The following is a 21329-nucleotide window of genomic DNA, read 5'->3' on the forward strand; positions in this document are numbered from 1 at the left end:
CAGTCTGGAATATAGTAGCAGTGTTTCTGAGATCTTCTCTGTCTCTCACCCTGTTTAATTACTTGGGTTTAAATACACCCCATTTGCTCCTACCAGCTCACCAAATGCCAGCTTTTCATCAAAATCACCACCTGCTCTGTGAGCTAGACTGGCTTCCAGAAGTTTACTATCCATATGTTGTCTGACAGTGAGTAGTTCTGAAGTGTAAGCTGGTCTGTGTAATTATAGAGCCCATTCAGTGATGCTGATCCAGGGTGGGAACCTGCAGGCCTGTTTTGCTTTTGACAGTTAATTTCCTTTGTTTCCTCCAAATAACAAAAGGTTTCAGACAGTTTTGGTCTAACAGAGCAAGAATTATAGCGAATAAGCCATAGAGGTTCACAGGATTACAACATGACACGGTCCCAAGGGGATAAAAAGATAGTGTACATGCAGTTGGTGTTTGAATGTATTCTGAGTCATTTAAATACATACAGACACACTTGCATCTCTTGATGAATTGCTGTTCTGCCTGAATAGCTGATTGATAAATTGTGAGTGCATGTGATCAAGAATCGAAAAAATTGTTTGGTATTGAAGCTAACTGGTTGCTCCACGTTTAATAGGTTTCCCTGAGAGATGTGTACACTGTCTTATTGAACCTGCTTGTTTTTCATTAGTTCCTGTTCCTCCACTCTTCAACTCCAGGTTTCCCCAGCTCAGCCCACGCCTAGCACCGGTGGTCGAAGGAGACGCACAGTGGATGAAGATCCAGATGAACGCCGGCAGCGTTTTTTGGAGCGGAATCGTGCTGCAGCCTCCCGGTGTCGCCAGAAACGCAAGCTCTGGGTATCATCCTTGGAGAAGAAGGCGGAGGAGCTCACAACACAGAACATCCAGCTAAGCGTAAGCATGTAGCCCACTCCCTCCTGTGTTATCCGCCCAAGGTTTCCCTGTTGAAAAGGTGCAGCTGAACTAGACGCTTGCTGGTTACAAGGTTAACCTTTCAGTAATGTGTTTGATTTTGCTACATTGTCCCACAGGCTGAGAGAATGCATTGTCTTCGCAAGCATACATGCAGGTTTCAGAAGTATTCTAGGTCAGTCGACAGGGTGGGGCTCACCTTGGCAAGTGAGCCCCACCAAGATCTACAGTTAAATTGCTTAGCGCTCAGTCCGTATCTCTTGCAAGGGTTTGCAAAATTGGCACCCATTTATTTTATTAGAATAAATATGCTCTGCTATTATTCTAATTAGAGAACTGAAGATGGCTAACAGCTAACATCAAGGAACACAAGCAACAGAATAAAAACAATACAACTGGGGAAGAATACACTAGGCTGAAACCCTGCCCCCATGTCAACAGCTGTAAGGACTTCCCATCAACATTTTGGGCCTCCCTCAAAAGACTTCATTAAAAAGCCGCCATCTTTACCTGCACAGCTTCACTGAGACACGCTCTGGGCCACAAAACCCCTCAGAGAGCCCTGACCCTTTTAAAAAAAATTTTTTTCCAAAACAAACAAACAAATATAAACAAACACATAACAAACACAAACTCAATATACAACACAAAAACACACAATTGGAGGGTGCAGGCAATCATATATCAGTATATCTAATCAGTCAATACATATCTCCTAGTCTTGTTCCTCTTTTAGTTTAGCCTCTTAATCTCATTTGTCTATCATATCATATATAATATATCATGTATACAATACATTCATCTAAATGCCCTTTCTTATACATCTACAACTTCATTTTCACCCAAGCATAGAATGGTCTCCATTGCTGTATGTGTCGGTTTGCGCTGTTGATCCAAAATCTCTGTAAGTCTATCCTTTTCCGCCACATTCATTATTTTCTCTATTAATTCATCTTTCGTTGGAATTTTAATGTCTTTCCAGTATCTAGCATACAAAGTCCTCACAGCAGTTAATATCATAATAACTAAATACACATCATTTTCTTTATCAATAATATCTAAAGTAATATTAAGCAGAATTAATTCTGGTTTCAATGGTATCGTAAATGAGAGCCCCTGACCCTTAAGGGTCAGTTACAAAAGAGGTGTGTGTGGTGTGGGGGATTTGTTCTGTCCTGCTGACATGCTGCTTATTTGCTGACTTTGACTATCCTCCTGCCTGGTGAACCTCTGCTCTTCTTGTGGGAAGAGGGCATTCTGCCGACCTTGAGGAGTGATTCAAATCCTTGCTGAATTACATGCAGTTGTGTGGTGGTGGTGGTTTTCTACTCCATGTTCAAAATTGGCAGGCCGGTTTGTTGTGCATTCTGTTGTCATGCACTGGGCTTTGACCTAGGTTGGTACAATGTTGGTGATTAGTGATAGCAGTTACAGGTTTCTTCATTTTAGAGTTCTCCTCTCATTAGCATTCACATTAAGCATTAACAGTGCTTAGTGTCATTGATAGAAGGCTCCCACTTTCCAGGAAAAAGCTTTTTCGCTCCTTCATCCTGGACCTTAAAGGCAGAACCTAATGTAAGACTGAATGCCCTGTCAGCTATGAGAAGTGCAGAATGTCACCGAGTGAAGGTTTCCTTTTTGCCAAAAAGAACTCTCAAGAGGAGTGTGTCTGCGTTTTGAGTTAATCTCCACAAGCACACCCCTCACCATAAAGGGACTTAGAGCCCAGTCCTATGCATGTCTATTCAGAAGTACATCCCATTATAGTCCGTGGGGCTGACTTCCAGGAAAGTATTGATAGGATTGCAGTCTCAAGCTTTGTCTTTGAATGCTGCTTGCAGACCCACAGTGGCAGGGTTACAAGTGCTAGCGGTTTCTGATCAGATGTTTAAACGGACTGTGACCTGTAGCCCCTGCAGGCTTCTGGATATTAGAATCTAAGAATAGACATGACATTCCATGCAGCTGTATGCATTAAAGTTGAAAGCGGAGATGCCTAAGTAGAAGACTCTGTCCAGTTGGTAGCAGCCTCTTCAGTTATTACTTTTTGCAATGTTTTCCTTCTGACCTACTGATTGAATAGAGTCCCTCTGATCTGATCTGATCAGGTTCCGTGGCTGGATTTTTGACCTTTGTTGTATTTCAGTGATGAAAAAACATTTTGAGTCAAACTTTCCACCAAGCTGAGAATATGCCAGAACATTTTGTGTGTGTGTGTGTGTGTGAGAGAGAGAGAGAGAGAGAGATACTCTAGCCCACCCTCTCCCATGAGGTAGATAACAATACTTATAAAAAGTAAAATAATAAAGTTTTTCTTAACCTTATTTCAGTATTAATATTGCTATACCAAACACCCATTTTTTTCTGCCTTGGCCCTGTTCATCACCAGCCCCTGACAGTAATTCAATGGCAAAAGGAAGTTGAGTTTTTTCCTAAGCCATCAGCTGGGGGGGGGGGGTTTGCTCTGCAAACTTAAAAGTTTAGCCTTTGAGAGTGGTCATCATACTCAATCAGCATGCTTCAGCACCACATATATGTATACATAAGCAGCATATTGGACAACATGTTGTCCGGCTCACACCCATGCTGCATATGTAATACCCACTTTGCGCAATACCTCTGACTGTTGTGGAACTGTTCCAAATTGTTATTCAGCTGCAACTTAAAGGCTGGACATGTGAACACATGCAGTGGTAAACGTTGCTTCCTTTCTTGCAGAATGAAGTTACGCTATTAAGGAATGAGGTTGCTCAGCTCAAACAGCTATTGTTGGCTCACAAGGACTGCCCTGTCACTGCATTACAGAAGAAAACACAAGGTTATCTTGGTAAGCTGAGAATTTTGAATGTGTGTGCAGGACAAATTAAGGTAGACTCTGTAGATTTTCACACTTCAAAATAGCATTTTAGAGTAATTCAGTTTTCATGAAAAAGTACTCAAGTAGTAATTATATGGACATACAGGTGGAGCCTATGCGTGTGAGTTCCATTCCGTGACCCGGTGCCATTAAGAAAAAACTTGTGCTAAATTCCATAGAGTTAAGCAAATACGCTGCAGCCTGTCACTTGGGGCTGGAAGGAAACTAAGGAAGCTGTTATCAATCCCCTCCACTCCTTCGCCTCCCCCTCCTCCACTCTGTACTCAGCCCTCCCCTTTGCCAGCTGTCCCCCGCTTCTTTCACAGGTGGGATGCTGAGCTTTTAAGAGTCCAGTCCTATGCATTTCTACTCAGAAGTAAGCTTCATTGTAGTCAGTGGGGCTTACTCCCAGGAAAGTGTGGATTGGATTGTGGCCTGAGAGCCCAGTCCTATGCTTGCCTACTTTGCACGGGGCAAAGGAGGCAAAGGTATGTTCGACTTTCAGTTCCCCCACCCCATTCGCATTGAGACAAATCTGCAGTTAAAAAATCCGTGAATAAATGCACCTTTATACAGTTTTGTCATAAAATCTAGCTCACTGCTACGAGTGTGAAGTTGGAAGCACCTGGTTCAAATTGCCACTTGGCCATGAATTCACCTGACGATCTAAGGTGCAGATGGCTGTTATCTCAGCCCCTCTATCTTTAATATGTGTATAAGAATAGTCACCTATTTTACAGGACTGTTGTAAGAATTATTGGGAGAATGTATGCAAAGTGCTTCTCTAAAACACTTTATAAATGTCAGCTGTTACTACGAGGGTCGCCCAGAAAGTAATGCACCACATTTTTTTTCTCAGCCTACAGTAATGGCACGAATGCGAAACTTTAGATATACATTATTTGAATTTTCAGGAGTGCGCACACAAATTTTTGGTTTCTTCAGACAGATAGCGTAGCTGCAGCAGTGTTTCGAAATGGCGTCTGTAAGTGATGTACGTTACAAGCAGCGTGTCGTCATTGAATTTCTCATTGCGGAGAAACTGTTGGGAACATTCACAAACGTTTGTGTACAGTTTATGGAGAATCTGCAGTCAACAGAAGTACGATTAGTCGCTGGGCACAGAGGGTGAGGCCATTAGAAGGCGGTTCGGCAGAGCTCCAAGATTTGCAGCGTTCGGGGCGGCCATCCACGGCTGTCACACCTGACAAGACGCAGCTTGCTGATGTGCTCATTCGCGAGGACCGACGCATAACGACTAGGCAGTTGGCGCTGAAGCTGTCAATCAGCAAAGGAAGTGTGAATGCAATCATCCGTGCTCTTGATTACTCAAAAGTGTGTGCACGATGGGTTCTGCGCTGTCTTACGGTGGACCACAAATCTCTCAGAAAAAACATTTCTTCTGAGTTGCTGAAACATTTTGAAGATGAGGGGGAAGCATTCTTGTCCAGGATTGTGACAGGTGATGAAACCTGGGTTCACCATTTTGAGCCCGAAACAAAACGACAGTCGATGGAATGGCGTCATCCTCAATCTCCACAGAAGAAAAAATTCAAAGCAACTGCTTCCACGGTAAGGTCATGATCACTGTGTTTTGGGACTGTGAGGGCGTCATACTCATTGATGTGATGCCAAGAGGCAGCACCATTAATTCTGAAGCTTATGTGAAGACATTAACCAAACTCAAGAAGCGCTTCCAGCGACTTCGGCGCCATAACAACCCAGGTGAATGTTTGATTCAACATGATAACACTCAGCCTCACACAAGTTTGAGGACTTTGGAACACATCACTAAACAGGGTTGGACTGTGTTACCCCATCCACCCTACAGCCCTGACCTAGTCCCTCAGGCTTCTACTTGTTTGGGCCATTAAAGGATGCCATTCGCGGAAGACATTTTGAGGATGACGAAGAGGTGATTCGCACAGTGCAGAAATGGCTTCGTGACCAGAACAAGGAGTGGTACCGACAGGGCATACATGCCCTTGTGTCTCGCTGGAGGAAGGCCATAGAACTGGATGGAGATTACGTGGAAAAATAGGGAGTGTAGAAGAAACATCATTCTTTCTTGTGTGTAAGTTTCATTGTGTTCAATAAATAATTGTTGAAGAAAAAAAATGTGGTGCATTACTTTCTGGGCGACTCTTATATTCTTCTGTGAACTTAAGAACAGGCCCACTGGATCAGGCCATAGGCCCATCTAGTCCAGCTTCCTGTATCTCACAGCGGCCCACCAAATGCCCCAGGGAGCACACCAGATAACAGGAGACCTGCAGCCTGGTGCCCTCCCTTGCACATGACATTCTGACATAACCCATTTCTAAAATCAGGAGGCTACACATACACATCATAACTTGTAACCTGTAGTGGATTCTTCCTCCAGAAACTTGTCCAATCCCCTTTTAAAGGCATCCAGGCCAGACACCGTTACCACATCCTGTGGCAAGGAGTTCCACAGACCAACCACACGCTGAGTAAAGAAATATTTTCTTTTGTCTGTCCTAACTCTCCCAACACTCAATTTTAGTGGATGTCCCCTGATTCTGGTGTTGTGAGAGTGTCAAGAGCATCTCTCTATCCACTTTATCCTTCCCATGCATAGTTTTGAAAGTCTCAATCATGTGCCCAAACGTTGTAGCCTTTCCTCATAAGGAAGGGGCCCCAGCCCAGTAATCATTTTAGTCGCTCTCTTTTCCATTTCCACTATATCCTTTTTGAGATGTGGCGACCAGAAGTGGACACAGTACTCTAGGTGTGGCCTTACCATCGATTTGTACAACGGCATTATAATATTAGTTTTATTCTCAATATCTTTTCTAATGATCCCAAGCATAGAACTGGCCTTCTTCACTGCTGGCGCACATTGGGTCGACACTTTCATTGACTTGTCCAGCACCACCCCAAGATCTCTCTCCTGATCTGTCACAAACAGCTCAGAACCCATTAGCCTATATGTGAAGTTTTGATTTTTTGCCCCAATGTGCATGACTTTACACTTCCTGACCGCGTCAAACGCCTTCTGAAAGTCCAGATAAATAATGTCCACGGGTTCTCCTGCATTCACATGCCTGTTGACCTTTTCAAAGAATTCTAAAATGTTTGTGAGGCAAGACTTACCCTTACAGAAGCCATGCTGTTTCTCCCTCAGCAAGGCTTGTTCGTCTATGTACGTAAAAATGTAAAAATCATAGGTAGCTATGTTGGTTCATTAGAAAATATCTAAAAGAGTAGGGTAATTAAGTTATTATCCAACTGCATATTGTACCACACAGTTTTGGTGGTGAATTGGTGTTCTTTAGATGTGTGCATGTTCCCATGTGCACATCCTTGACCAGCACTAAACACCTTCTAGGTTTGGAGATGGTAAACTGTTTCAGACCTGATCTCTGGTCTGGCTCCCATAGGGGCTGCTTAAATATGTTCGCTATACCTGTAACTTGTACCATGTTGCACTTGTACCACGTGCAAATGTGCCTCTCTAAGAACACCGTCTTTCAGTTGCATGCATGAGAGAGTCAGGCTTGGTTGTAATTTGGCCTGTGAGTGAGAGAGGTCCAAGAGAGCCTTATCACCTTGAATGATTAGAAAGTCTCATATTAGAAGTCTCATATGATTAGAAAGTCTCATAGATAGTCTCATATGTGCCATAAACTGGACTGTAAACCACCAGCCTATTGTTCACGCAAGCTTTCTCAATGCAAACATACTTATGGAGAGATTATATGTCTTCTTCTTCAAAAGTGGTATAAAAGCTGTTCTGAGGAGTTCTGGAAGATAACAGTGCAACCTTTCTTCTTCCCAACACATTCCTGTATCAGACTGGCTGCTACCACCTTTATAGTTGCTCTGATGCCACTCAGGATATTTGTAGAACCACCCACATGGTTTTTCCTGACATTGTGTATACATTGCACATGCCCCCCCCCCAAGGTGCAAGTACTGCTTATGTGTTATGCAAATGTGTTGTGGAGAATAACCACACATGCCCTTTACACATACTCTTAGACACACTTACACTGGCATATGAATGATCATGGAGGTAGTGACAGCCAGAATAGGACAGGGGCATTGTTGTTATGGTGGGGACAGAAAACAAGAAGTGCTTCATCATTAGGGAGCCAGTATGGCCTTAAAATGGATTATTCCATATGGATTATCTAGATCAGTTGGCACAGAGCACTGGTTCCCAGCTTGTGGTTTGCGAGACCCTGAGAAGAGGTCTCATGAGGTCTCAGGAAAAAAATTGATTGCTGATCACTTCCAGTGTCTCACAGAGCAAGCGCTCCCCCATAGAGGGCTGAGGTTGGACTGCATGCAGTCAGCAACAAAAGCAGCAATCCACACGTCTTCTCTATAAATAATAAATCTAATAAATCTCTAACAAATCTATTTTGTGTGTGTGTGTTTTGTGTGCAGTATGAGTAGCAGCAAAAGAAAAATGAAGAAAATTTGCGAAAGCTGCTTCTCTTTCTCACCTTTCATTCTTATCTCCCCATCCCCCCCTCCATTTTCTCAGACCTCAGTCTCTTGCAGCACCCCTGTTAGTAAGATCTGGAATTGTTGTCATCCCTATAGGTGGGACAGGATATACTCTGAGCTGGCTGCTTGAATCACACCGCAAAGTCATTTGGGCAGAATAACTTTCCTCAGCTGGTAAAGATGTAACAAAGAGGCAGGCCCTCCAAGAAAAGACCATTTATACCACAGAAGGGCACTGCAGTTGTGAGTGTTCCAAATTGCCACTTGCATGGTAGTGAACACAGATACATGCCTTGCAGGATTCTTGGCATGTGCTGTTTATTTTGATTCACTGCAGTGACTCACAGCTTGAGAAAATGTGGCAATGAAATCAAGCAGCCTTCTCTCTCCCCACCCCCCTGCCCTGCTCTCATTTTCATTGTGTACGTTGCAGAAGGGACGTGTGGTTTTCTTTGGGTTTTTTTCTCCATGTTACCTTTTGAGGTTTATAGTTCATGTTACTGGTCTTTGTTTTCTACTTGCTGCAAGAATGGAAATTCAGTCTGCATTTTAAAAATAAACAAAATTATCTCACTAGAAGTCTTTATTATTATTGAAATTTATAATTAAGCAGCTCCTAAAACAAAATGGCAGAGATCGTGGATGGAATTACAGCCTCTTCATACATACTTGGAATATTTTATTTGTAATACCTTCTAAATCTCCCCACCACCACCACCACCCAAGTAAAACATCAGACTGTCAGAATATCTTATACTGCAAGGAAGAATAAAGCAGAACAAGACTGACCTTTAGTCTACCATTCTAAAGGGGTTTTTTTTTTCCTAGCAAGCTCTGAAAGGCTAAGCTAGAAGCTCACTGAACATTTGGAAAAGAGTACTAAACCACATGTGTTTATTGGTTCAAAATAGTCCGGTAATATACCTTTCACATGGCTGGGTTTTCATCTTGTGTTTCAGGTTACACAGATGCACTCTTTGAGTGAGAGGCCTGATTCAGTCGCAGCCAGTGGCTGTGTTGCCGTTGATCTGGGCCATGGTCACTATGTTTCATACTAGCTTGCTTTCTGGAATGTATCCCAGGAACAGCTGGTGCTATTCACACCAGATTTCAGGTAGAGTTGCTGATCAGCATTCTACTTCCAAGTTAGCTCCAAGAAAAATAAGTTCCTCTTTACAGTGGGCCCTCATTATCCATGGGGGTTCATTCTGGATGCCCCCACGGGATAATAAATTATGTGGATGCTGGGTTCACGGTGGGGCCACTGGCACTACAGTCACTCAATGTTATGCTGGACTGCTGCCCGCTCCATGGGCCTCCCTGCCTTGTCAGAAGGCCTCCCAGAAGCCACTTCCAGTTCACATCCATGACTCCTGGTCACATCAGAGAGGCTGGGGAAGGCCCATGAAGTGAGCTGTGGGCCTCCCCATGCCTTGGAATACCTCCTGGATACAACTAGCAGTTAAAAACCAGAAGTGGCTTCCGGTCCTGTCCTGGAAGCCCTCTGAGGCATAGGGAGGCATCCACGGATGGTGGAATCCGCTGAAGCTGTGGATATCAGGGGCCCACTTTAGTGGTTTCTACATGCTCAAGGGGGGGGGGCTCTCTAGGTATGGAGAAGTAGATAAATTTGAGAAAAGGAATAGCATGTCTTGTGCAGTCCACATAAAATAACCAGAGAAATGTTTGTGGTTAAAGGGGACAGACTGATGGGCCCTGGGTTTTAATTAAGAACTGTAGACCTCTATGAACATCAGCAGGTGGCAAGCACCATTTTAATAACTTTTTATTTTATTTTTCCCTGCACTAGAAAGTCCAAAGGAGAGCTCCGAGCCTACAGGTTCCCCAGCTCCTGTCATCCAGCACAGTTCCGTGACGGCTTCCCCCAATGGGCTGAATGTTCGCTCTGCAGCTGAAGCTGTTGCCACTTCGGTCCTCACTCAGATGGCTAACCAAAGGACAGAACTGAACGTGCCCATTCAGTCACACGTCATTATGTCTCCGCAATCCCAGTCTGCTGGCAGATGATGTCACAAACTGTGTGACATAGAACTAACTAATAAGAACTTGCAGCCGGAGAGACTGATCATAACTAAGCCCCTTCATCAATATGGGGTGGATACAGTTTTTTGTTTGAGGGGGTTGGTTTTTTGTTTTGTTTTTGTTAAAGTGAGTTAAGGGCAGCTGTGGCACCTCTAAAAGATTATATCCCGTACAGATCCTGACCAGCTGTTTCTAAAGAATAGTTTCAGACTGAGCGACTGAGGCACAATCTTGTTATATAGAATGAACAGTACACATATTCTTGCTCAGTGTGGTTTTAATTAAGTAATGCTAACACTACTCCCTTAGTTTGGCTACTCATGGTGCTTTCTGGAGTTGGCCCCTTTAGCACAGGAAAGCAGCTTGTGGGAGAGGCTGTGATGTTTTGCTGGTGCTGCCCATTTTTAAATTCTAGCGTTCTGCTGCTTTCAGTCTTCTGGTGTGTCCATCGCCACTTTACCTGGCCTTCAATTCTGCACTTTTACACAGGACCCGCAGCTCAAGGCTCTGAAGGTGGCAAGCTCCATGATGCAGTGGGTTTGATATCCTCCTCTACCCAACCCAGATTGTTTTGTGAAGTAAGAAAGAAATGTCATGATTGGCTGCCGTAATTTATGGATGTTTGCAGTTGTGGCAGTGGAAATAGCAAGCCATTTATGTGCTTCTTGGATCACCTGGTCTGGGTTGCAAATGTTGTCAGGACTGAATTTATTCTCCTTGGTTGTCCTTTATCTGGTACAGCAGTCAGCATCTGAGAAGCTCTACTTTTTATTTAAAAGTTTCCAGTCCTTATTGCTGTGGAGGTAACTATGAAAACTTGATGCGAAGTGCCTAGTGTGTTAGATGCCAGGAGGAGGGATGGGCAGTATTTCCAGGGGTTAGAAGGGGTTTTAGCACTTTGAGGGGTGACCTGTTCTTCCCTAATAGAAGCAGAATAAATTGAGGAACTGCATGGTGCAGAATTGGGGGAAGAATATACAGAAGATAAACACATAATGTTGGTGTTGACCTGTGCTTACCCCTAGCTACTGTCTGCTTGTGTGTGTCACATGCACGAAGTTGAACTAGGATAAAGTAGGGTTTGCCCTGCTGCAAAGAGTATCTGCATAAGTCTCAAAGTTGAAAGACTTTGAAACCCTTTTAAATTCTGCACATTTCAAAGAATGGTCCATCCCAGGAGTGTCAAACATAAGGTCCATGGACCAAGTGTGGCCAATGGAAGCTCTTTTTCCAGCCCTTGGGCTCTCCCAGTGCCATCATCAGCTGCTGAGCTGTGTTGAGGTGTCACTGCTGAAAGGGCAGCCCACATTGGCTCTTCCATATCTTCCATAATTGGGCTCTTCCATATCTTGAAAATATGATCATGTTGTGCACATTTTGTCTTTTGCAGTTACTAAATGAGAAAGAAGTGCACACTTTTGGTCACGATCTGCTTAATGACATCACTTCCTGCTTAATGACATCACTTCCAGCTCTCAGCTGGCATGATGAATATTATTTGGCCTGCTGTATGAAATGGGTTTTTTAATCTGGAGAATTTATCAGAACTGTAGCCTTAAATCATGGAATGTCTGTTTTGAGGTCAAGAAAATTGGATAACCATTCCAGTCCATTCCATTTTCTTAATAATGTCCCCTCCCCCCACTCCTTTCTTTAGGTAATGATCTGTCTATTGCCTCTTCTCACATCTTCCATTTTCAGAACAAATGCAGGACTCTTAGTGCACCAGGGTCATGATTTAGACTTTTTTTTTTAGAGAAACCAAAACAGCCTTTGGCAGTTGGAATGATTGCATCCTATGGTCTCTGCTTATTGCCAAAGTGTGCGTCCCCTTTCTTTAAGTCCCCTTGACCTCTTGCTCTCTCTGTAACCGTTCTCTGTTGCTAACTTGAGTCATGATTAAGAGGGGAGAGAGGGTACATTGCAATATCTGTGATGTCACAAGGACCTGTAGAATGCCCTTCCTCTGTTTTGTCTTTTTCTTTTTCTCATTAGAAGCATCCTCCATCTTTAAGGGCTTTGTATCCATGCTGTCAAGCTGTATGAAGTTCTTTTCTTGCTTTTTACCTGCGTCTTGCCTGAATAGATTTTATATACTTATTGCTGTATGGCCATACGTATATAAAATCTGTTCAGGACTAGCAATATTCGCAGCATGCTGTGGACATGTTGAAACTTGTGGAGCTTTTTCTCAGTAAGCCAACTCTCTTCTTATTCCTGTTCTCCCTCTAGCTTCTGAGACCTTCAACATCATTGTTCCTTCACCTGTTTCCTTGCTTTAGCATAATTTTCCTTCTGGTTTTTTTTTCTGTGGCTGCATGTTTTCCTTTTCCTTCCCTTCTCCCTTTGTTTAAAAGCAGTGAGAAACTTTACTCTGCCTGCAAACTTCCTTTAGCAAGCATTTCAAGCATCCTGTCGCTTGTTGCCAGTCCTGTCCTGCTCATTTGATATATTGAAAATGCACATAGGCAAGTGCTTTGGGTATAACTTGTCCCAACAGGGTATCTGTTTCCTTAGTGACTGCTCTAGTAATAACACAGCAGGTGCAGCCAGAATCCTCTAGGGATAATAGAAAGGACAGGAACTTACTGTCAAGAGGGGGCAGAATACAGTTTTTATTTTTTGCCTTTCAACCCCTTTCAAAACCCAACAATGCAGTGTGTTCTCATTTTTGAAAAATGGAGTTTCAGAGTTCTTTTCATAGTTGAACACATGCCATGAAGGGTCAGAGGGGCACTGGAGAATCGGGTCTTCCGGGGGAAGGGGTCGCGATAGGATTGAATCCTATTCAACTTTCCAGCACAGATACATCTGCAATACAGCCCTGTGATAAGGGAACAAATATTCCCTTATTTTGAGGAGGCCTCCATGACTTCCCCACCACTGCAGGATGCAATGCACACCCCATTGGCATGGCTGCACCAGTTCTAGAAAGTTGGATCGGATTGGGCCCTGAATTGTTCCCAAATCTCTCATTAGTGCTATTGTGAGAAAGAATATATTGTTGCTGTTCCATCTATTTCTATCTTGTTTTTGCAAATATGATCAAAGTGGGATATGTGAACAGTTCAACCTTCGACTGAATTGCCCCATTAGTCTTTCTGTCTCAATTCTGTCTATTCATGCTGGCACCAGCTCTCCAAAGCCTTAAGTCTTTCCCAGACTTGCTGCCTAAGATTCTTTTTAATGGAGATTGAACCTAGGACCTTCTGTATGCAAAGAATATTCTCAGTACTAGACTCCTCTCCTAATTAACATCTCTTCATCAGGTCAGATTCTGATTACATGCCCATAGAGTATTTATCCTTAAACTTGTCTCTAGAGCAGTGTTAAGCAATTTGGGCAGGGCCTGTTTTTGCCCATTTTTCATCTTATAGTGGCTGTCAGACCTCAACTTTCATGTTTTCTTACGGTGTTACCACTTGTGCATGTATGTGCTGAATTGTAAGCAGACATTACAGATAGGACTGGATATGTACAGCTGTCACACATGGCAAGAAAAGGAACAAGATGGCAAGAGAAATTGGAGGGAGAGGCCTTATAGAAAACCATTGGAGTGGCTTGGTGAGTCTCATGTGGTCCACAAGCTGTTTGTGAAGGGCTGGAGATGCTACAGGCCCAAACCAATTCTGTATGATGTTGTTAATTCAGTTTCTAATCTTGCTAGCGGGCCAGCCATTGATAATATCTAATAACCATCTGATATTATTGGTCCATCTGAAACATAGGGTGAGTGCTGCTCAATGGAGTTGCAGTGCATTGTCAACTTAATGCACATGTGTGGCAACTGTCAAATTTTCTGAGATGTAAAGAATCTGGCAGACAAGAGGAGCTGTACCTTGAATGCTGTACGTAGTGAGAAAGGGGGTAGTAAGTACAAAGCTTATTTAGGAGATAGTTAGGCTTTGAGTTGAGTCATTTTCTCATGGATTTGTCACCATGATCAAGATGCCTGTCTCATGAATGGCAGGGAGAAGAAATGAAGGCAGAATCAGAGACCCACAGGGTAGAGGGTAGTGCTCATTTGCATTTGCGTTGCTTATCCCATGGCAACTTCTGCATATCCCCATGCTATGCTAGAAGAGGTTGTAAGTACCATGTGGGCCTCTGGGGCTCTCTTATGCATCCTGCATGCTCCTGTTGAAGCTCTGGAAAAACTCTGCTGTTGTTTCTTTTCTAGGCTTTAATGGTTTCTAGGTTTTAATGAATGTAAAAATGTATCTGGAGAAAAACGTTATGAACCCGCACTTGTCATTTGGCATCTGCCATGTTAAGAATGATTTGCACATCCCAGTTTTTTTAAAAAAATTCAGAGTATGAGTAAAACTTTATAAAAAAACACTTGTTTCAGAAATGTGTTTGAAGGAAGTGATGGCTCTTATAGCTGCTTTAAAACGAACTTCTGCATGGTCCCACCTTGCCTGACCCTGCAGCAGCAGCATGGGAGCTGCCTCTTCGTGGCGTGATCCCCATGCTGCTGGGGATGCTGGCATCAGGCATAACTTGCCAGGATGCTCGTGAGTTAATTGCTGCCACTCACACTATCTACATGTTGAGCTGACAGCAAAGTTCTGGTGGCAAAGGGCCTCCTTGGTTGCTACACCAGAAGGTTAGTGGAACATTTATTCGAGGAAGGGATTGGCCATTGTGTTACAGAATTGCAGTTTAAGCTTCAAGATGTACTTCCCACGAGGTAAGCTAGAACTGACCATTTAAAAAACTGCAGTGTTGGCAGAGGAATGGTGTCACAGTGAGTGCAAGAGTGCCACAGATAACCTGCAATAAACATAATTTCCAGCGAATAGTAACCACAGATAGTGGAAACTGACATAACAGACATTCAGAAACGGCATTTGGATAAGGCACATTACCACACACTCTTTCCAGGGGCTGTGCCACTTCAAAATTGGGGGGGGGGGTTAATTGTATATTTGAAGGCTTTGGCTCATCGTAAATTCCCTCCTTATAGAAAGAATTCTATAGAATTCTCCTTCCATGTCAGAAGAGGTCCTCTAGCCTAGCTGCCTTCTTGATGTGCTGGTGATTTATGGGCAGGAAATTTTATTATGGAGAGAAGAGAGCACTAATCATGAAGTGGTATAGAACCAGGAGGGCTATGCCGCATGATGGTGGTGGTTTTCTAACATGTAGGTTGGCAGTAAAATTCACCTCTTTTTCAAATAAGCAGAATAAGCATTGACTCTCCATTGGTTTTCTTAAATTATACAGGTGGGCATCTTTGCCTTTCCTAGCCTTTCCAAATGCAATTATAGGGCTATATTTAGTATCCAAAGAGCTGTTAAAGGCTTATGGGCAAGGAGCTTGAGCCAGTTGAGTAGAATGTTTTGCCTTTTCCTTTCACCAAGCAGCTGATCGCCATCCCTGCCATTTTGCAGACTACTTTTTAAACCACCCTTTTTTAAAAACAGCTTACCGCATACAAGTGGGATTGGGCTGCTGTTTAACAAAGTTTAACAAAGTTAAACAGCAGGAAAAACAAAGTTAAAGTTTGAATTCATTGGATCCAAACATACATATTTGTGACATTTGCCTCTGAGAGGTTGCAACTGATCAGGGAGTCAGTCGAAAAGTAGCTCATGTCAGACACAGGCAAGGTGTCAGATAGCTTATAGCTTCCCTAACATACACTTGTCTTAGTGTTTACTTTCAAAATAGTACAGCAGCAGTAGATTGTAGGTGCTGCCAGTAGCTTTTGGATGTCTCTGCTGAAGGGAGACATCCATCAGCAGGAGGAAGGAGAAAGTGTAATGTGTCTACAAGCCCATAGAGAAGTACGGTACCCCATTCTACCTCCATTGTGCGTAAACCAATGATTTCTTGACCACAACTCAGACAAATTCTTCTCATCATAGAATACCTTTGTGCGTGATGCACCTTCTTCTGCAGTTGAACCTCCATGGGAGTTTAGTGCAACCTTGCAGAAGCTATGTTTTACTTTGCAAAATTGGTCATATAGAGAAGGTGCTATCTACCAAAGACTTATCTGGTACTATAGAAATGTTGTTGTTTCTTTGTCATGGTTAAGGATGGAGATAAAAGGCAACTTGCCTCTTCATCTGTAAGGGAAAAAAATCCATTATCTTTAAATCGAGAATACTGTTTCACTAACTCTTCTGATACATGAGCCCAGTCCACCTACAAGGCAAGTACCTGGGTACAAACCTGCTGTGATGCTGAGTAGGCCACTACAGGGTACCACCCTTACTGCTTTGGCTTCTCATCACCTTGCTGCTGAATCTTCACCTGTCTCTTTTCTCAAACTAATAGAAAAGGAAAATAAGTGCCTTGATTTTGCTATGCTGTCTTGAGATGCTTGTACTTGCTATGTAGCTTTGCATTCTGTGCAGACTTTGCGGATTGACCGTCCCCGTGGCTGCAAAATAGAACAGGCAAGAGAGGTTCTAGAGTTCCAGTCTTTAAACATTGCTGCCCTATCTCCTAAGTCTGTGTTACACCCATGTGATGAAGGAGCAACAAAGGGGCATGTGACACACTGGCATGGTGGGAGTAATTCCCCAACAGTAACCCTGTTTGCCAGCACATCAGGTTTTTAGGTCAGACTACAGGTTGTGAGTTAAACTTTTATAAAACCCTAACTACAAATGGTTTTATGCCCGCTTTTAAGAGAATTTTGTATTAAAGACGTATTAAATATTACTTGCAATTGCACAAGAAATTCTTTCCTTCTGTTCTTGTCTGTCATGCACACCATTACTTGCTTTTCCTCTACAGTCTGCTAACAGGGATCAATACCCATTTGGATTATCCTTTCCAAGCCTCTAGCTGGAGAAAGGCATTTACTCCTTTCCTTTTTTTTTTTTTTGCCCCTTTCAGTGAAAGGTAATTTACCAACTTGGAGAGTCTCTAGTTGCTTTTGCAAACCTTTTTCTTCCACTGGAGGTTCTCATTTTAAAGCAAAATCTCCAGATGGTCTTGATTGTATTGAACCATAAATCCTCCTGTTCTGTCTCCCCACCACATCTCCACTCTGCTATACCACCCGCACCTTGGCTGTCTGCCAAAATCCCTTTTCCCAGTTTGAAGGGAATGGCTATCCTGTTGCGCTATAGTCTATACACTGCACCTTGGAAGAAACTCCTGCTTCAGTATCATACCCAGTATGCTAATTTACAGGCATGTTATGCTCCTTCCATAAGCTTGTTTCCTTTCTGATAGGATGTGGAATGTTTTGGCTGCGTGTGATTTTTGGCCTTTGTACTTGATCTAAGTTTTAGTGGAGGAACTGCTATTTCTTGCAAATCATGTATTACAGCTTGGAATGCTGATCTTTTGAGCTGAGTTATGTTCATAACCTGTCCAGAGCAATAGAATCCAGATACTTTATTCCCAGGCTGGTGTTTTTCTAGTACAGACTGAAAAAACATTAAGCAATAAGCTCTAGGCAGTGAAGTCACTGTTGGGGTGACCACTAGTTGATCTCTTGTTCCAGTACCTCCAGAATCCTGAATTTGGCCCTGACTTCGAGTTGGTAATGAATGTCAATAATGTATTTACTATTAACTCTTTGATGCTGGCCGGTTGATGTGCTTTCTTACCACCCACATGCCAGGAAAAGGTTGTTTTATTGTTGGAAAGTTCTATCGCTAAATACTGTAGGGATTGAATTTTGAAAAATCAAGCACATTTCTTGCAGTTCACTGAAGAAACAGCACACTTCTTCTTTCTTCTTTGGCTCAAATTATGTTAAAAAGTTAGTGCCGTCAGAGGTAGCATGCAAGTCAAATAAACCTGAAGGCTGTGGGGAGGAGGATAGGTGCCAGCTGGGTCTCTGATCCAAGATGACAATTAAAACTTCAGACCCAAATCCTAGTGTCACAGAGAGTATCTTTTGCTCTCGCACTTTAACCCCAAAACTATGAATAGGGATGCCCCTACCGCTTTTTGGGTTTCCAGTATACAGCTGTGGTATTCTCCCTCTAATTTTACATTGCCTGTTCTCACCTCCATATATGTGTAAAAAAAAAAAAAAAAAGCAGAAGCTTTAAATCCTACTAGATCTGTACAAACAGATGTTGCAACTCTGAAGAAGTAAATACTTATGGGTATAGAATTGGCACTGAACTGATTGAAGAACAAATGTTTCAGCTCTATTCAAAAAGCAGGCAGAGTTGCTTTGTGTGATCTAGAAGGGGAAATGGGAGGGGGTGTGTCAAGGAGCAGAAGAAACTGGAGAGGCAATTACCTTGATAGGTGTGAAGAAGCGGGTTGTTGAAATGTGTTGCACTTTGGATGCAAAGCTCTCTTTCTCAGGAAATCCTGTCCTTTTGAGAATCCCTCCAAAAAAATGATGCTTCTTATGCAGTCTTCTAGAGCAGTGGTCTCCAGTTTGGAGACCACTGCACACCGAAAACAGCCTCCCTGATGCAATCGGAGTTTACTATTTCACCAGGGAGGCTTCCATTGTCACTGCCAATTGCCCCCCCCTCCCGCCATGTTCACTCTGCCCTGCTGAGTCTACCAGGAAATCCTGGAACAGAGCCTGCTAGGGCAACAGAAGCACCAGGGTGGAGTGAACATGGTTAGGGCGATCGGCAGCAACAATGGAAGCCCCCCCCCCCCCCGCAGAACGGTAAACTCCGTTCACTTGGGGGAGGGATTAGTGCGGGCACTGGATCCAATCCATGGGCCAGAGTCTGGAGAGCCCTGTTCTAAGACAGACTGGATAGCCCTAAATGAGGAGCTAGGACTTTTATGCAAGGGTTAAATGTTGCAACTGAAAAAGGGCTTTACATCTAAATTTCATTTGGCCGTTTGGCATCTTTTTCATGAAATAGTTTTGTTGTATATGTTGATACCCAGATTTAAAACTGATGCAGGGTTAAGCTTGTTCCTTTTTCCCCCATGATTGACATCTGCATGTTCTAGCTCAAGAAATGTTCCTCCCCACCTCGACAGCACTGATGCCTTTTCCCCTCCTGTCAGCAGCAGTGCAGGAGTCAGGTGAAACCAACCTGGGAATGTGCAGCTCCCATTTTTCCTTTTTGTATGCTTGCAGAAACAGGCTGATCTCCACACTGCTACTCACCTGGTTGCTGCTTGTTACCAGTTCATCAACTGGGATGTTTAGCCTCTGGATTAATTTTTAAGAGTGAGCTTTCATGTAGCTAAAACTTGAACTCAGCTACGACTGGGCTGCAGAGTAAGGGGGTTGTGCAAAATGGCTCATTTGCTTCCTGGGAATTTTCACCACACCAGTGCTATCCATAGGGAAATTTACACTGGCTTGGTGAAAACTGCCATAACTACATAGGGAGCACATTGGAACCTAAAGCTCACTCTACAGATCTGCCTCTGCACATAGCTTACTTTTCAAGTGACAGCTAAGCCATGACTTGGGCATAAGAATTGGGCTTTTATGGCCTAATCCTATGCAACTTTCCAGAGCTGATGCAACTGCAGTGCTGTCCCAAGGTAAGGGGAAAATGCTAGAAAGTTGGATAGGATTGGGCCCTTAACTTGCTGTGTTCTGGATTGGAGTCAGCTGATTAAAGCAGCGTCTCAACTCAGCTGAATAAACTCCCTCCTTCCTTGAACGTTTGCTACCCGCCTGCAAACGTGACATCTGTGGAACAGGTTTTAACAGCATGTTCAGTTTAGCAATGTTCAGTTTAGTCACATTGCTACACGTTTGCAGTGGCATAGCATGATCCTGACTTCCGCTGCCCTTTATTGTTATCAGAACAAGACAGGATCCCTCACCTCCCAAACAGCAAGGGAAGGAGCAATACTCATCATCTGTAGCCCTTTAATTCTTAACATGCAGTGCTTCTTATGCTGCAGGCTGGTGCAGTTTGATCAGCACTGAAGAGAGTGTTTACTTGCATGCATGTGTGTTCAGATTGATGCACAGCCATAGAGTGTTTTTAACATGACTTTTTTCTTTAACCTTTCAGATGGGTGTTTCTGTAGTTCTTGAGGCTGCATAGAAATAGAGCTTTTGGCAAAAGATGTCATCACAGCTTGCTTTGAAATGAGCCTATTCTTAGTGAGTCCACAATTAATTCACTTCAGAGATCTTCTTTATGCAAGTGTGAGGGGGGCAATTTGACAAAAAAAGCCATTGATCTAGGGCTTTGGGAATCATTCTAAGGCATTTGAAGGTGGTGGTTCCCAGACTTTTTTGACTGGCAACTCCCTTAACCTATTGGGCTGTTGGCTGCAGCTTTCCATTAGGGCTACAATCCTATGCATCATATAGGGCAGCGGGTTTTTTTGCAAGGATTCCATGGCTACCCTGGCTGCCTGGGGAGCCACGACTCACCGTTTGGGAAACACTGTTCTAAGGAATCCATTCAGTGGGTGTGTTGGACCTGACTCTTGAGCAGTAATGATAGAGAGATGAAGCATGTTGCACAAGGTTTCCTTAAAAGTGGGGACCTGTTCTCTCCAATTCCTTATTGTGTATTTGGAGTGTTGCAGAAGTTGCACAATGGCCCCCTAGGAAAACCATCTTGCACCATGACTCTGCAGTGGCGTGCAGGTGAAAAATCCAGGTGTGAACAGGTGCACTGTGTTGGTTGTTCTTATGGAGGAATCATAGATCCTACAGCCCTTCCGACTGCATTGTGACAGCAGTGAGGGCAGTCACTCAGCCTTAAGTAGTGGTGTCTCCACTTCCATTGTTTCTGTATGCTTTGCTTGCACTCAGGTTTTGTAAAGATGCAGAGCTTGACTCCTCAAGCCCTGCGCTCAGAGCTGCAGGGCTAGGACACTTGCAGTCAAAATATTTGAAAGAGACCGCCTTTATTGCTGAAGAAGTAGCAAGCACATTTCGAGGGGAAACTGCAGTGCAATAGAGGGCTCAGGAAACTTGGCAATACTTGAAATAGATGGAGTCTGTATGTTGAACAGTGCGGGGGGGAGTACTTCCACAATATTGAAAGGATATCCACTTTGGGATGTAGCTGGAAGAGAGAGTGGAAATCTGTACTGATCAGGCTTATTGGGAGAGTTCACCCCCTTATCACCCCCTTATCATGTTTTGGCCTTATTCTACCTTATTTTT

The 21329-nt window shown here is 43.4% G+C and overlaps 1 protein-coding gene across 3 annotated transcripts in view; it reads left to right on the plus strand.

The window, feature by feature from the left end:
* LOC136641521 (cyclic AMP-dependent transcription factor ATF-7) overlaps positions 1 to 15183 on the plus strand; it is a 125008-nt gene extending 109825 nt beyond the window's left edge. For all 3 annotated transcript variants that reach the window (XM_066617362.1, XM_066617363.1, XM_066617364.1), the window contains 3 exons: positions 688 to 885; positions 3622 to 3730; positions 10050 to 15183. In XM_066617362.1, the coding sequence (XP_066473459.1) occupies positions 688 to 885; positions 3622 to 3730; positions 10050 to 10267 (525 nt within the window). In that variant the 3' untranslated portion in view covers positions 10268 to 15183. The remainder of the gene's footprint in view (positions 1 to 687; positions 886 to 3621; positions 3731 to 10049) is intronic.
* The last annotated feature ends 6146 nt before the right edge of the window (positions 15184 to 21329 follow it).

The sequence above is a fragment of the Tiliqua scincoides genome, chromosome 2, assembly GCF_035046505.1.
Source record: "Tiliqua scincoides isolate rTilSci1 chromosome 2, rTilSci1.hap2, whole genome shotgun sequence".
Classification (NCBI taxonomy): Eukaryota; Metazoa; Chordata; class Lepidosauria; order Squamata; family Scincidae; genus Tiliqua; species Tiliqua scincoides.